The sequence below is a fragment of the Drosophila melanogaster genome, chromosome 3L (genome assembly GCF_000001215.4).
Source record: "Drosophila melanogaster chromosome 3L".
Lineage (NCBI taxonomy): Eukaryota > Metazoa > Arthropoda > Insecta > Diptera > Drosophilidae > Drosophila > Drosophila melanogaster.
Genome location: NT_037436.4, coordinates 2554789 through 2571787, shown reverse-complemented (window position 1 = coordinate 2571787; position 16999 = coordinate 2554789). Strand labels below are relative to the sequence as shown.

Sequence of the window (16999 nt, the reverse complement as noted above, 5' to 3'; positions counted from 1 at the left end):
TGCCCAACTCTGTGGGCCAGTGGGGCAAACTGGAGGCTGTTGCCACTCGGTGGGTTTTGGGTCGGTGGGTTACTTGCGATACCCAACTTGACGCATCGCACGGGCGTGGTGATGTGGTCGGATCTCTGCGGCTCGCAAGTGTTGTAATTGAATTGCCTGTGTGCGGCTGTGTGGGAGCTGCAAGATTCAGTTGGATGCAGTTGCCACAATTAATATGCCCACAGAGCTCACTGAAAGGTGTCAGCAGCATCGACTGCTGAAGTAGAGGAAAAAAGTGGTGTGGTTTGGCCGGAGCTCTTTGGGTTACCCGACACCAACGACAGGTGGGTGGTGGGTTCATCGATGAAAATTGCTTGGAAATGGGGAAAGTGGAGCGGAAAGCTGCTTGGTTAAATAAATTCTAGATAAATTCTCTTAATCTCTGAAGTTCTGGCGAGCCATAACTTTACTTTCTATGTTTTTTTTTGATTCCAGCTAGCTCTCGGCTAATCTATTCAAAACATTTCCATTTCCTCGTTTATTTTCATCTGCTGATCGTATAGAACACATGAGTTTTCTCTCCTTATCGCAAACGGAACACAATTTCTTCCAGCTAACCCGATTGTAGTTGTATATTGTATACGAAATGCACTTCCCTTTCTCCTCTTTGTTTCAAGCGATTTGCGTGCCAAGTTGGGGGCAACTTGAAAAACATGTCCAAAAGTTGATCTGTTTTGGGCCACTTTTTAGGGGAGGCACTTGACAGCATTTTTGCCTCTTATGCAACGTCAGTTTCCGACTTGCTTTTAAATATTTAGTTTTTTTCCCTCTTCTGTTATCAGCCAGCTTGCAGACCAAAATCATATTTTTTCTGTCAGCGTCTGTTGCGAATTTTTCTCGCATTTTTTCTCTGGGATTTTTGTCGACAATTTACACGACTTGCATAGTTTCCGAACGGGGGTAGAGTGAAGTTTCCAAAACAAGATATTGCATATGCTTCTTACGTATATACTATTCACGATCTGATATATACAATGCTTATGAGAATATATTTCCCACCTTATTATGCAGTTTTCTATAGACACAAATGCAGTTTACGGTGGACCTTCGATTTTTGTTATAAAGAAATTTTATGAAATCAAATGTTAAGTTACTATGTAATCAAACTGAAGTTTAAATAAGCCTCGCTCTGTTAAATTGCTAGCCTTGTTCTATTTAAAGAAGTAAATCCAATTCAAGTATCTATCTCCACGAGACAGGTCCACCCTAGCGCCCAAGTATCTGTATATTTGTGGCATATCATCGAGTTGATTGTTTTATTGTTTGGGTTTCTTTTCACGCTTGATTTTATTTGCGCCTGTATCCGTATCCGTCTGTTTGTGTATCTGTGAGTGTTATTGTGGATGTGGCCGGTATCTGACAGATACTCGTGCTCGGTGTGGTAATCATAAACCATCTCTTGTGCATAGGTAGGCAAATCCAAACTCGAAACGGACAGCTGCACCACTCGAGCACCGAGCTTCATTCCATTGTTGACTTTACCTTTAAAACATTTTCACATTTTGATTATATTACAAATTCAGCGATTTTTCTCTTTTCCTCGGTCGTAGCTTTATATGGCAAAAGGCTTGTCGTCGGTCGCAGTCAGTGGCTTTGTTTATTTGTTTCAGCGAATTGTTTAGCTCTATTTGCTTTGGGACTTTTAAGAAGAAACCGACGGGAGGTGGAGAAATGCCAAGGCGAGTGCGACCGCACTGAGTGATTCACAAATATTTTTCTTTGTATTAATTGCGGCAATCATCTTTCGTCTTCGATTACATAGCTACGTAGCTCGGGGCGGATTTTGAACCCAATCAAAAATCGAAGACGACAATTTCCTGGTACAAGTATAATACCACAACGCTCCGTCTAATCGATTTCTCTATGCACAATTTTGTTCTATTTCGCAAGTCAGGCTCCATTAGTGCATATCATTAATTTGCATAAAATCTGCAGCACAGTTAGAACCTGACGATGATGCGATGATGGCCAAGACATTCTCATCCAACTCCTTGCGCTTCGTTTGGTCATTTTCTTAATAACATTTTGATAGGATCTAGTCATGGTGTAACGCCTCGTCTAACTATTCAATAAGCGGAAAAAAATGACAGGTTTTTGCGCGCTGAGTTATGGAGTACACTATAAATAATGGCGTTGCATATTCGGATTTCCATCCATTGCAGTTGTAACTGTTTTGTAAAATCTTGTGATATTTGTTGGATATGGTTCTCAAGCTTCATGATTGAACCGATCTCTCTATCACCAGCTATATAGAGCTGTAATGATGTCTATTAAAGGTGCCCAAATACATCGATCAACTCGAAGCTATTACAGATCTAGATCAGCGCATAGATGTAGTTTCCCTGTGGGTCGGGCAAACCAGAAACCAAATCGTAATCACCCTCTTAAAGTGAACATCGAAGAGCCGACGGGCAACATTTCATACCATACCATACCGCAACATGGATGCATCGTCATCGTCTGACTATCGTCACTTAAATTGTTATCATCTCTCGTTAAGCATTTTGATTTATGGATGGAGCCGGAGCCTGATGCTCCTGCTCACTCAATTAAAACTGTATTAAATGTAAAATGACTTTAAAAGCGGCTTAGGCGACAAGGCAGCCGCAACGGAGATGCAGCCGATGGCAGCTGATGAAGCTGGGAGCTCTTTTTGCACCCACCAACCGGTTGGTCAGGACAACTCAATCTTGGCCAGAAAAAAAAGGGGGGTAGAGAATAAAAACAATTTGCGAGTTTGATTAAAGTGGCAGGCTAATTGAAACTAGTTGGGGTTGGTCTGAGCACCAGCACTAAACGTCGAAGATGCAACGTGACTTGGAAACTTTGGAACTCTTGAATCTCTGGTTAAGTTCTTTGAATTGGAGAAAAAAAATTGTCATAAATTAGAGAGTAGAGTTGAATCTTAATTGTAAGATTGACTCTTTTCGGAAGAGAAGCTGAAATCTGTAGTTAACTTTGCCTGTAAACTACTCCAAAGACCTTTGAATCTGCAAATTATTTCCTCAGTGCCTCAATCTTTTTTTAGTTTCCCCCCATCCAAGTCCTGATTTAGTCACCTTCGTGGCGCTCTTGAATAGATATTTGTGGCATGTTTACCTTAACTACTTGACACTCTGATTGAGCAGACACATTACCCCACTCGAGGTTGATGCTCCTCTCCAGACAGAGTTCCCTGCCCTCCACTTGCGCTCCTCCTCGTTGCGTTCTATTGTTTGATTCCATTGGAGTCGATGCCGATGCTGGTGTTGCGGCTGCTTTTGTTTACTTAATCACTTTTTATGCGTCGCACTTTGTGGACGCCTGGCGGGAATGCGGGGGAGGGGCCAGACCCACAGACCATATAAAATATATAGAATATATACAGCGCTGCACTAGCCAACGCCTCCATGGTCGTCGGCAGCGTCATCGCCATCGTCTTGTTGTCGTCGACGGCATAATGGAGGGTGCTGAAGTGCATTAAACAGCCTCAATGCCGCAATGAACCGAGCCGAGTTCTGGAAACGCAGTAAAAACCCCCAGGCCTGACCTCGATCATGGCCAGTGCTCAAGACCAAATCGGTTGGGGTTCTTGGGACTCGAGAGTGGTTTTAAATAGTTTTCAATATTCATATGTATAATTTCCGCATTCAAAGAATATAAATTGCGATATAACTAAGCAAATAGAAATGCAAATGGCGAATGTAAAATCCCGTTTTTGTTTCAATTGAATTTCAAACCAGATTGTTTGGTGATGACTTATGTGACGGGTAAAAAATAAATTAAATGCGTCAGTTGGTCTTCTTTATTCAGAGATTAATCATATTTCGCACATCGAAAAATAAAATGTGAACATGAACAATGCCGAAAGCATTCTCCTCAACTATTAAAGATTCCATATTATAAGTGCAGTTCTATCAAGACTTTGTTTTTAACATCGCTTTTCTATTTACAGGGCCGTCACACGAAGACTGGTCAATTGGCTGCCATAAAGGTGATGGACGTCACCGAGGACGAAGAGGAGGAGATCAAGCTGGAGATCAATGTGCTAAAGAAATACTCGAATCACCGCAACATCGCCACCTACTACGGAGCCTTCATCAAGAAGTCGCCACCTGGGAAGGACGATCAGCTCTGGCTGGTGATGGAGTACTGTGGTGCTGGATCGGTAACGGATCTGGTCAAGTCCACCAAGGGTCAGAGCCTGAAGGAGGAGTGGATCGCCTACATCTGCCGCGAGATTCTGCGGGGCCTGAGCTACCTGCACTCGAACAAAGTCATCCATCGCGACATCAAGGGGCAGAATGTGCTCCTCACCGACAACGCCGAGGTGAAGCTGGTGGACTTTGGTGTCTCCGCCCAGCTGGATCGCACGATAGGACGGCGCAACACATTCATCGGTAAGCTAAATGAGTCACCTGCCACCGTCGATCCTACCTGCTAAACTGGCTTTCGTACGCTTCTCTCCCCCTGCACCATAGGTACTCCCTACTGGATGGCCCCCGAGGTCATTGCCTGCGACGAGAATCCCGACGCCACGTACGACAATCGCTCCGATCTGTGGTCGCTGGGCATCACCGCTCTGGAGATGGCTGAGTCACAGCCCCCGCTCTGCGATCTGCATCCGATGCGCGCCCTCTTCCTGATTCCGCGCAACTCGCCACCCAGGCTCAAATCGAAGAAGTGGTCCAAGAAGTTTCACGGCTTTATTGACACGGTGCTAGGTGAGTCATCTGTTTTTATGGTAGCAAAAAACTCTTCGGCCTTTTGAGTCATCCGATTGCACTTTATAAAATCGCATAAGATCCATAACTAAGTGTAATGTTTCACCAACAGTTAAGGACTATCACCAGCGGCCTTACACCGAGAACCTGCTGAAGCACGGCTTCATCAAGGACCAGCCCACAGATCGCCAGGTGCGCATCCAGCTGAAGGACCACATCGATCGCTGCAAGAAGCGCAAGCAGGAGAAGGAGCGCGAGGACTATCGCTACTCGGGCTCCGACAACGACGACGACGAACCACAGCTGGCCGGTGAGCACAGCTCCATTGTCCAGGCACCAGGCGGCGATACGTTGCGCCGCAACTTCCAGCAGATCCAGGAAGGTCGCCTGGCCGCCGAGCAGCAGCAGCAGCATCACCTGATGGCCCAGGCGCAGGCTCAGGCGGCTGCCGCTCATGCCGCTGCCCAGGCCCAGGCGCAACTCCAGCAGCAGCAACAGCAGGCTGCGGCGGCGGCAGCAGCGGCGGCCCATGCAGCACAACAGGCTCAGCAGGCCGCACAGCAGGCGCAGGCCCAGCAGCCACAGGCCAATCGGCAGCCAAAACCGCCATCGGTGAGTAGATGCCCATGAATGTGGCCTTACAATACTCAACGCTCTTATTTGATTACAGCGCCAGCAGGTTGAGGAGCCGGGTCCGCCAGCACGTCCGCCACAGCGCCTGATCGTGGTGCCGGATCCGCCGCACGCCAATCGGCCATTGCCACCGACGCCCAAGTGCGGCGAGCCGGCGGGACAGACGCCGCAGCAACAGCAGCGCAATTCGCAGAATAACTTCAAGCCATCGGTGCGTATCGGGCGTAGATTAACAGCGAAAGGGCAGGGCCGATAAGGCGGCAATCGGGTAATCCGATCTCAAGGGGAGGTCTCCTCTCCAGAGCAATGACTTTCAGGCGAGAGAGCATAGCAGTAGCATAGCAGTTGTGAATTGCCCCCAAGGATGCTCCATATATGCCCCGTAATTTGTAATACCCGCCCTGCGTTGTAGTTAGTGTTTAGTTTTATCCATATGATGTAAACCATGTAAAAGTCGAAACCATACCATGTCTTATCCTAATTTATATCTCTTTTATTTTCATGTTATGTGCGCCTTCATAATCTCTAAATATATGTATATATATATATATATCTATATAACGTATACAAATATGCATTGATAAACCCGTATATACCATATGCCGTATGCGCCATATACATATGCCATATGCCGATTTATGATTTGACTCATGTGTACATCATCCCGTTGCGCCGTTAAACCAACGTATGATTTCCGAACCGCACACGATTACGATTACAACAAAACAAACACTTGATATTATCAAACACAACAACAATCACGACTACTACTACTACTACTACAACAACAGTTACCACCAAGGAGACCTGAGGTATGTCCTACGATTTTCAGTTTTCAGCCTGTCGCATCTTTTCTGTTTCGTTTACTGCTTGATTTACCTATAAAGTTTGCATACATTTGAAATTGGAGTGCGTTTCCGAAGTGCCGGGCGTTGAGGAAATGCATTTTGATTAAACAGATCATGATAACAGATTTAAAACTAACACATAACTTCGGCAACGCACTCTGCATTGATTGTTTTCCATTTGTGTAAACCCCTCAAAATAAAAATCCCCCCTTTTGGACCTTAGTCAAAATTGCTCTAACGGAGGTACACAAAACCCTATGTAACTCTCGAAACCCGAAACCAACACCTATATATTGCACGTGCCACTTTTGAACTAAGCTTCCACAGCGCAAAGATTCTATAACTCTACCGATTTGACTAATCCCCCTCCCAGTAGATTGATTGATACACCTGGAGCATTGAGTTTCCTGTGTGATTGATGCGTTTCTAATGCGGTTTCGAGCAAAGCGAAATGCCGAAACGGAACTATACTTCCAACTAACGTAGATAAAGACTAACAACTGAGCTTTCTAACCGATTCTATGTAATGCTCTGCTGGATCCAAAAACACCTTTTCGCCTGGCGTGCGTTTGATCGTTTTTATCTATAAGTACCGTATCGGAGGAAAATCCAATCTAATGCTCTCTTACTTTTCGTTCCCACCCCCCTCGAAATGAATCGAAAACCCGTGAAAAACTATGGTATCATGTGCAATTCAACACACACCCAACAACAAACACACAATAAACACACAACAAACACACACACACAAATCCTCCTGCCCCTGAAACGAAAACAACAAACCAAAAAAATGTATTGTAAAACTGTAGGATCATTTGGATGTGTTAGCAGCACAATTAAGTGAATTGGGCGTGGTCTTCTCCCAACAGCCACAGCCGCAGACGGCCGCCGGTGGTCAGGGATCCCAGCAGCAGGCGCAGCCGGAGGCGCCGCCTCGCAACAATCGCCAGTCGAGCGGTCTGTCCTCCTCCGGCGGATCGGCATCCGGAGGCGGCGGTTCGTCGAAGCCCGCAGCCGCTCTGCCGCAGCAGTCGAACAATCATTTGGGCCAGCCGGTGAATCCGCTGGATCCCTTGGACAGCAGCGATTCGGACAGCGAGCCGGATGAGCCCAACGATCGGGCTAGGAACGATGGAACTCTATTGGCCAGTGATCCGCCCAAGCCACTGTAAGTACGAGCACAAAGAAGGGGCGTGACAGTTTGCAGTAAAATTCCACAAATCGAAGATGCAACCAAGTAGTTCACTATCGAGAATCAGTTGACAGGGATCGCAAATGAAGAATCAATCAAGTAAAGAATATATTTTAAAATTAATAAAGCATAATGGAATCTATTTGCGGTCCCTGATTAGAAGCAACACATCATCTCTCTATTGATACTAACCCCACTTCACAACATTCTTGTCTCTCACTTGTTTAAACACCTCATTGATTACCCGCCCGCCCACCTACACCCTACCACTTCCACTTCCGCATCCACTGCCACTCCCATTTCATTTCCATGTCCATATCCATTGTCGACGACGATTTGCCGCCCCTTTTTCGTTTTCGATTTGTTTTTGGCTTTTTGGTTTTCGTTACGTTCAGACCCGAATTCTCATATAGGCCCGGCTTGGGACCCGTCTCCGAGGACGCCAACACGACAACGCCCTTGAGTCACGGCAGCGGTGGACCGCCCAACCGCCCACTGCCGCCCACGCCCGACGACGACGATCAGGCTGGCGATCGGACTTTGATCATGAAGCGCGTAAGTTGCAACCACATCTTCAGAGCTCAGCTTCTATGCCCTTACTATATACTTATGAGTACGACTCTTCGTTTAGTTTAGTTATTAGTTTTGATTTTTTTTTTTTTTACCACCGATGAGATGCGAACCGAGAGGGTTAGGCCAGAATCAGCATTAGGAATATGCCTTGTTGTGAATCGGTGACAATTGTACAAATTGTAAACTAGCTTTTGCCGGGTTAAAGGTTAAAAGGCCAGCCCAAACAAAGGAAACTAGGATTACGACTAAATCAGATAATATACACTAAGTTCAACCTGGTTGTGGTTCTCTAAATTAAAGATTTACTTAGACTAGCCTAAAATATGATTTGATTTTCCTACTAAATTTATTTGAATTTGCATTAATCTTGATTTGATATAATCATATATATATATATATATATATACTTTATAGTTTTTTAATGGCGCAAGCAGCGTGAAATCTTTTTCGTGAATTTTTCTTTCTTTGTACAAATTTATTTTCCAAATTTCCGTTACCAACTTGTTGTATATTTTGAATGAGCCATGTGTGATGTTGCATCTATATAAACATTAATGCACTGGTGCATAGAATGTTGACACGATCGAGATATTGTACATACATGGAATATATATATGCACATTTGCACACACACACACCCCATATATCTTTCGAATAACTACATACCTGGGTTGGTACATATATTTCTGAGACAACTGATCAAAATCAGAGATATATATATCAAAACCCTGTGTATTTAGTAACCTACCGGAATGAAGAGCAGAATTCATGAAAAACTTTCCATGCTGTGGTGGGTGGGGACGAAACAAAGCTCTCTTTTAATCGATATTTAGATGCCTCTAAGTATTAAAAAAAAAAAAAAAAACAGACCAACCTAACACCATTCTTCTCTTGCTGCGTACTTACTACAACAACAACTACTACTCCTCCTACCTGAACCCGAAATCCCCAAATAGAAACTAGAGCAGAACATAAACCGCCTGCAAAAGTCCGCATCCACATCGCAAGCCAATGTGACACCGTCGCGTCGCGGCGACGAATCCAATTTGCTGCGGGACTGGGACTTTGATCGTTTCTTCCCCAAGAACGCAAACGGTCCGAGGGGCAGTGGACGTGGTAGCCCCACAACCACTGCCAGCTTGAGCCGAAGCTCCCAGCTGAGCACGCTGAAGGTGGATACGAAACTGCAAAGGGCCAGTGTGGCGGAGGCCATCACGAGACCAGTTCCCCGGGGCTATCAGCCGCTAAAGGCCGAACCAAGTGCCAGCCAAAGTATTGCCAAAGAACAAGGATCAGCATCAGGATCCGGATCGGGATCGGGAAGTGCTAGTGGTAGCGGAAGCGGTGGTAGCACCAATTCCCCAGCGCATAAGCGCCAGGATTCGGACTCCCGATTGCCAACGAATTTTGAGCGCGGTTTTCGACGCGAGAACTCGGACTTCTTCCCGCTGGCCAAGAGATACTCGGCTGTGTTCAGTGGTGCAAGTGCATCCGGATCAACAGCTGGATCGCCGTCAGCACAGGCTCTTCAGAGGTCGAGCGCAGTGTACCAAAGGAACAGCATTTATAGCAGCAGCATCAGCAGTAAGAGCAAGGAGAATGACGTGCCTGGAGCGCCAGGAGCAGCTGCAGCAGGAACTGCCACTGCCAGTGCCAAGCCAGGACCAGCTGCAGCCACAACCACTGCCACCAAGGGAGCTGCTCCAAAGACCTCCAAGTCCCTGGCCAACTTTCATTTCCTGCGACCGCGTCGCGAAAAGACTGAATCCGTCATTGTGCTGCAGAATGCTGCCGTTCGCGCCCAAAGGCTGCAGCAACTGCAACAGCAGCAGCAGCAGCAGCAACTGCAGCAGCAACAGCAGCAGCAGGTAAACGCTCTCAGCTCGCACCAAACAAGCAAATCAACAGAGAGGCAAACATTTATTCAAAATATGCTGCGAACATAACTCACCAAAAAAGAATATTGCAAAAATAATTATTCCATTAAATTGTGTTTTGTCTTGGCGCCAGAAAAGTAAACCAAACCACCCGAACTACCAAAAAATGGCTGAAATTTACCATTTGGCTCGCTATTTCCATACTCACCACATCCACACGCACGCACTTTCAACTAATAGCTCGTAAATAAAATATTAAAACAATACACGCCCATTGTTGCTAATCGAAAAAAACAGCTGGAAATGTAAAATATACATTTAGGGGATAGCTAAACGATGTGTTTTTCTACTTTTCATTGCTTGAGCATGTTTGGTTTTATTTGGTTTTTATGCTCGATTTTTTATTGCATTCCCATTTGTTTTGCATACTTTCATAATCAATCAGAGGCCACACCATTTTAGGACATAAGCTAACCGCAACCCTAATTAAGACTATCTAATACGCTTAAGAACACTAATTAACTTAAATGCAAATAACCGGTAGACAGTCGAGATCGGTAAACTAATCTGTACATAATCCTATAAACCCCAAAAAAGAGGCAAAAGTATCGAATGCTAATGAGATCAGTTAATACCCGTAGTGCTGCAGGTGTTAAAGCTTTCCTGAACTTCCTGTTTAAATGTTAATAATACGGTGTCGATAAAGTTCTATGACTGAGTTTTGGTATTTGAGGCAGCTAGAGATCCAACTTGAATTAGTTAAATGATACAATTTTCATATATTTGGGTTTAATTGGTACTTCTAGATTGGATAAAATATTTAACTATACTCAAAAAAAAACCGAAATAGTTCGTATAGTTAGTATACATTTGTTGCAATAGACTTGCAATAGCTTCTACCAGTGCTAATTATTTAATAAATTCTCTACTTTGCTGCCTCATGTAACTCTGTAAATTTAGAATGCTGCTCTGTATCATCTGTAAACTCTACTGCTTTCGCTCAAAATTGTTTTAAAGCTTTTGCTCTGAACAACAATGAAAAACTCGGAATCAATTACAAAAAGTTTTGCTGGTTTGGTATGCAAGAGTAAAAGTTAATTAAGGAACATAAATAATACAACGCCCCGCCTGAGAGAGATTGTTTATGCAAATTGAGCCAACGTTTTGCCTGCTGCGCTGAAACTGAAATGTTGCAAATTTAGTATAAGTGTTAGCTTTAAAACAATTTTGACGAACCCAGCGGACTTGATACCTAAATGTTATAGTGTTTAAGCTCTGTACAAAAGGATATATATACACACACACACACCCCGCACCCAGAACTCTGTCTATATCTGTACCACCTACTATAAACCCATATGCGGCTAAAGTCGAGGCTTAGTAGTGGCGGGGTCATCATTAGGCAACGTCAAATGTGTCTCATTGGCATTCATTTATTTTGTGCTGCTGCTCTTTTGAATCTCTTTTTGTACGTTACTTGACTCATTTCGTTGACTCGTTTCGTTGTTTCTCCTACTTTTCCTTAAAGACATTCTATAACCCCATTTTTCCCTCTAATTCCATTGCAATTGTTTGAGAACCTGCATTTATTCGATATGCTAACGCTGTGTCATGTGTTTCCACACAGAATCGAGGAGGAGGCGGTGGCGGCGGCGGCGGCGGAGGAGGCGGTGGCAGCAGCGGCGTGGGCGCCGATGGCACTGGACTGGGAACTCCTGGGACAAGGACCAGCAGCGTCCTGCCGGATCTACTCAGCCAGGCATCGCCGGCAACGCCACCACGCCATGATAAATCATCCAGTGAGGAGGTAAGTAATGTGGCCAATAAATACTCCACCACGTCCTTCTGTGTTTTTCGTTTTAATCGATTTTTCATTGTGTTTTTCGTTCGTAACCCATGTGTCCACGTTGAGTTTATTTATTGTGATAATATATCTTGTTGTATCGTTCTGTTGTTCGGGCCGATTCATTCCCATTATCTCTTCTCTGCTAGGAATCATGGCTAAGAAAATATAACTCGAAGTTCTTCCGGTTTGATAGCAGAGTCATAAACAAGTTCATTATCAGTCATTAATTTTAGAATTCCACCTTGAGACGTATTTAATAACCATTGAATCAGAACACTTGCGATCAAGGGATTTATACTAACATAAGAAATAATTTTCAAGTCAGGGAAATTAAATTTTTTGCTTAGAAGTAAAGTACAGTTTTTTGTTTAGAACTTTTTATTTCGGCATATTTTATCCCATTCCTAACCCCAAGTATTTATGTGACTAATCCCTAAGATATAGAACATCTCTAGCATAAACATATCTCTTTGACGTGGAGCAAAGTTCATTATGAAGAGGGTAAACAATGAAAATTGGTTGAGAAATTTTGAAAATATGAAAATAACTTGCATGCTCGTAATGAAGCTCTCACCAAGTGCATGACTGAGTAAAACTGATTTATCGAACACATCAAAAAGTAAAGATCCAAAATGTTTAAACAAATTTCTTCTTCTTAATTGTGCTTTGTCTTTCCGCAACGTTTGAGCTGATGGCCACTACGATATATTCTAACAATTTACAAATTACCAATCAAAAACAAACAATCAAAACATTACAATAGTAAGTATGAACGATTAGTCCCCCAACGACAAAGTGCTCCTTATTTTGTATAATTTGCTCTCTTAAAAAAAAAAACCAACCAAACCCAATAAACAACTACCAAAACAAGAAAATACGTTTGTGTATAGTTATAATTCTCTTCATCTTATGTGTTTTCATCACATTTTTTTCATAATGTGCCATACAATCTGTAAGTTTTCTTCAAGGGACATGGAAATCTTAAATATAATTTTTGCACATCTTTACAACTTTTTCCCAGATCTGGGAACACTTTTCCGTGTTATTCTGTCAATAAAACAAATTCATTTCAATTTCAACTTGGGTATTCCCTTTGTCTTTTGCGTTGTAAGCAGCCAATCTTTTGTGGCTAACGTTTCGTCTACTATACATTACACACATACCACATACAACACACACAGGTTCCAAAGTAAAGTATGAAAACACAACACATTTTCAATGGGTTTCTTCTTTTTACCAAAGGCCTCTGGGGAAAGATTAATCACATATTGATTTATAATTTCTTCTGGTTTAATCTTAACACACTTCCGCCTTTTTTACCACTGTTAACATGGTCTGAGTTTCGGCTATATTTTCATTTGTTGTTAGTCTAAGCATCCACACATAACACTTATAAGCACACAAGACACTATTGTAATGCTCTCTATGCTCACATAAACCGAAGCACACACCCAATCCTCGCATGTGAATATTTTTTAATTTATCTTATTTTTAGTTGACATCTTAAGACTAATTACAATTTTTCTGCACTTTTCTATTTTTCTTTTCTTTCTACATAAAAAAAAAACGTAAACAAATCAAAAACCAATGAAATCCTATGTAAAAATATAAAAATAAATAAATAATAATCGATAACGTACGCCAATAAACTAATCGAAATAATCGAACTGTGTTATCGATTAAGCAGTATCAAGCGGCCATTAGCTCATCCGTGCATTCCACGCCATCGAAATCGTTTATCGCCAGCAGCGGAAGCGGTGGTCTCGGTTTGGGGGGCGGTACCGTTGTGGGCGGCGTGATTATCAGCAGCAATCACTCGCCCCAATCGACGATATCGCTCGCCTCTTCGTCCTCGAATTCGCGCCAGAATTCGCCCAAGAATTCGATCAGCAAGACGCGCTCCTCCAGCAGTATTACTAATCTCTTGCACAAATCTGCTTCTTCCTCCTCCGCGAACCTGCACCACCTGACGCCCTGCTCCTCGACGTCCTCGGCCTCGATCTCCAATCCGCTGCCACCGCACGCCTATGCCCTGCAACAGAAGCAGCGCAGTTTCCTGACCTTTGGCTTCGGCGCCGGCGGCTCTGGTCCTTCGCGCCGGGAATCGCACGTCAATGTCAATGTAACGCCCACCTCCCACGAGGCGGCCAACGATACGCCCGAGATCCGTAAGTATAAGAAGCGCTTCAATTCGGAAATCCTGTGCGCAGCGCTATGGGGCGTCAACCTGCTGATTGGAACGGAGAATGGCTTAATGCTGCTAGATCGATCCGGTCAGGGCAAGGTAAGTGATTTATATAGAATGAAATCATGTACCCCTCTAATGCACCATTATATCTGCTGCCACAGGTCTACCAGCTCATCTCGCGACGCCGTTTCCAGCAAATGGAGGTGCTAGAGGGCCAGAACATATTGGTCACCATATCCGGCAAGAAGAACCGAGTGCGCGTCTACTACTTGTCCTGGCTAAAGTCGAAGATCTTGCGCACCGACGGACTCTCCGATGTGAGTTATTTGAATTGCCAAGTTAGCCATTCGACTAATAATTCGATACGATTTCAATTGCAGCAAGTGGAGCGTCGGAACGGTTGGATCAACGTGGGTGATCTGCAAGGTGCTGTACATTTTAAGATTGTCAAATACGAGAGGATTAAGTTCCTAGTGATTGCATTAAAAGACTCTATTGAAATTTATGCATGGGCTCCCAAACCATATCACAAATTTATGGCATTTAAGGTGGGTCTCCGCAAATCATTATGAAAGTTTTCGAGTCATGGTTTTTATTTCATAGAATTTTGGTGAACTGGAACATCGCCCGCTTTTGGTCGATCTCACCATTGAGGATCAGTCGAGACTGAAGGTGATCTATGGCTCCGCCGAGGGTTTCCATGCGGTTGATTTAGATTCAGCTGAAGTATACGATATCTATCTTCCCAAGCATGTAAGTTGGTCTGATGGCAAATGTCGTAATTGATTGCTAAATAATTGCTATTTCTGCAGACTCAGGGTGCAATCATTCCGCATTGTATTGTGGCGCTTCCCAACTCAAATGGCATGCAACTGCTGCTGTGCTACGACAATGAGGGCGTCTATGTGAACACTGTGGGCCGCGTTTCCAAGAACATTGTACTGCAGGCAAGTCATCGGGGAATACTTCTAGCTATTTAGTTGGCCAGTGTGTTAATACACTTTTTTTTTACTCCTTCTTAGTGGGGCGAGATGCCCACCTCGGTGGCCTACATCGGCACTGGACAAATCATGGGCTGGGGCAATAAAGCAATAGAGGTGAGTGAGCATGCTTTTGGGACCTCGAGTAATCATTTTAATGGTTTGTGCCCTCATTACAGATACGTTCCGTTGAGAGCGGCCATTTGGATGGTGTGTTCATGCACAAAAAGGCGCAGCGCTTGAAATTCCTTTGCGAGCGAAACGACAAAGTATTCTTCAGCAGTGCCAAAGGTGCTTCATCGTGTCAAATCTACTTTATGACGCTCAACAAGCCGGGCATGGCCAATTGGTAATCGAATCCAATCGAAACCAATCCAATTCAATCCAATCCAATCGACGATCGATGATCGTGGCAGGCAGCCTTCGATCGACGGCCCAGCGATCGATTTGCTCAACCGGCAACAAAATCAACCCATAAACATTTTCTTCTTATTTTACCACAAAAGGCAAACGAAAATGAATGAAAGTATCTAACGCGAACACATAAAAGATAATTAGCTGATTTAAGTGAAGAGTGCATAACGATTAAGTGAGATATCCTAAACAAACACACCAACAACAACAACAACAACAACACTCAACAACATACCAACAACCCGAGGTCATGAACTTGTGCTTATGAAATTCACCACGACAACGTTTCAATTAGTAAATGTGCTAAGAAAACTCGATCAACGCGAGTCTATATATATATATATACATATATATATATATATATATATGTGTATAAAATAATCTACTTAATATTTAGAAACGAACATTTCAAGCTCACTCGTCGAGGTTTTTTGTCAGATCTGGTCAGAAAAAAAACCGCAATTAAAGCAATTCGTATCCTCCATCCTTTCGATGTATGTATATTAACGTTACATAACTGAACAAACACCCAGCACACACGATTCAGATTCAGATTCATTTCAAATGTCGTTTCACGATTGTGTATGATTTCGCTTACAAGTTAAACTTAAGTTGAAAGTTAGCAACGCAGCATAAGCCCACAAAACATACAAGTATATCGAATTTTCTGCGCACAGCAGAAAATATAGAAGAAAATATATGCAGTTAGTTTTTGTTCTTGATATTATCAAATAGAATTTATTTGTGCGTTTCTGATAAATACGTGTTAGTGGAGAGAGAGCAGAGGAAATTTATACATTTTATGCAAATGCAAATGCAAATGGAAATCGAAGCGAAGCGAAGCAAAGCAAAGCAAACAAAACCCACATAAAACGCCATTGTAAAAACTAAGTGATAAACAAGTAAATAATTGATTAATGTAAAATAAAGCCGAAAGCAACACAAAACCCAAGCAAGCTTGCAACAATTGAGGAAATCCAATGGAAGTATAGAAACGCACCACGTCGTTTGCGAGGAGAGCTACCTTAATAACGAAATTGGAGGGAATTACAAAACGAGAACCTAGTTAAGCTGCATTTTTTACTGAACTTTTATACAGAGCCAAGAGAATGATGAAAACAAAAGCAAAAATAACGGATGAACGAATCGAGGAGGGAAATTAAACCAAAATTCTATAAATCGTAGCATGTTAAAATTGATAACCATCTCCGCTTTTTGTACTGTGTGCATTTCTTTGTGTTTTCACTAGCTTCAATATCAAAAGTGGTCACGTTGCAATATCTCTATATCGAGTGCATATAGAAGAATCTTGTCCCCAACTGGCACACACTCCAATGTCCCCAATGAAACACTAATTCTGCCTTATTTTATGTTGTTTGCGTGATTTCGCCCCACTCCCTTCTCTTCCACACGAAAAAGTCTCATGAAGAAGTATATTTAAAATATTGTTTGTTTTTGTGTTATAAACTGATTGTACGCCCCCGTATTTAGTAATGTTCATCCAAGCAAAATGGAAAGATAAGTGCACCAACATGCACGTCTAAAGCAACAAAAAAAAAAAATAAAAGAATTAGTAATAAATGCTTACTTTATTTCTAAAATAAAACAAGTAAAATGGTACAGAAATGAATGTAAATCTAATTATTATATATATATAATCTCAAAATTAAAAAAAAAAAATACAACAAAAGATCCGCATTTTATTT

General features: G+C 42.9%; 1 protein-coding gene across 8 annotated transcripts in view; it reads left to right on the top strand.

Moving 5' to 3' along the window:
- The window catches only part of msn (misshapen), a 31694-nt gene extending 14753 nt beyond the window's left edge, over positions 1–16941 (top strand). For 2 of the 8 annotated variants that reach the window (NM_206252.3, NM_001274404.1), the window contains exons 4-18: positions 3974–4418; positions 4500–4742; positions 4855–5354; positions 5413–5586; positions 6167–6187; positions 7093–7391; positions 7829–7970; positions 11493–11672; positions 13399–13995; positions 14061–14216; positions 14280–14447; positions 14503–14652; positions 14712–14846; positions 14922–14996; positions 15059–16941. In NM_206252.3, the coding sequence (NP_995974.1) occupies positions 3974–4418; positions 4500–4742; positions 4855–5354; positions 5413–5586; positions 6167–6187; positions 7093–7391; positions 7829–7970; positions 11493–11672; positions 13399–13995; positions 14061–14216; positions 14280–14447; positions 14503–14652; positions 14712–14846; positions 14922–14996; positions 15059–15232 (3459 nt within the window). In that variant the 3' untranslated portion in view covers positions 15233–16941. Of the gene's footprint in view, positions 1–3973; positions 4419–4499; positions 4743–4854; positions 5355–5412; positions 5587–6166; positions 6188–7032; positions 7392–7828; positions 7971–8944; positions 9857–11492; positions 11673–13398; positions 13996–14060; positions 14217–14279; positions 14448–14502; positions 14653–14711; positions 14847–14921; positions 14997–15058 lie in introns of all 8 variants that reach the window. The other 6 variants (NM_079940.5, NM_001274402.1, NM_206251.3 and 3 more) reach the window with 6 other exon arrangements.
- Positions 16942–16999: the final 58 nt, after the last annotated feature.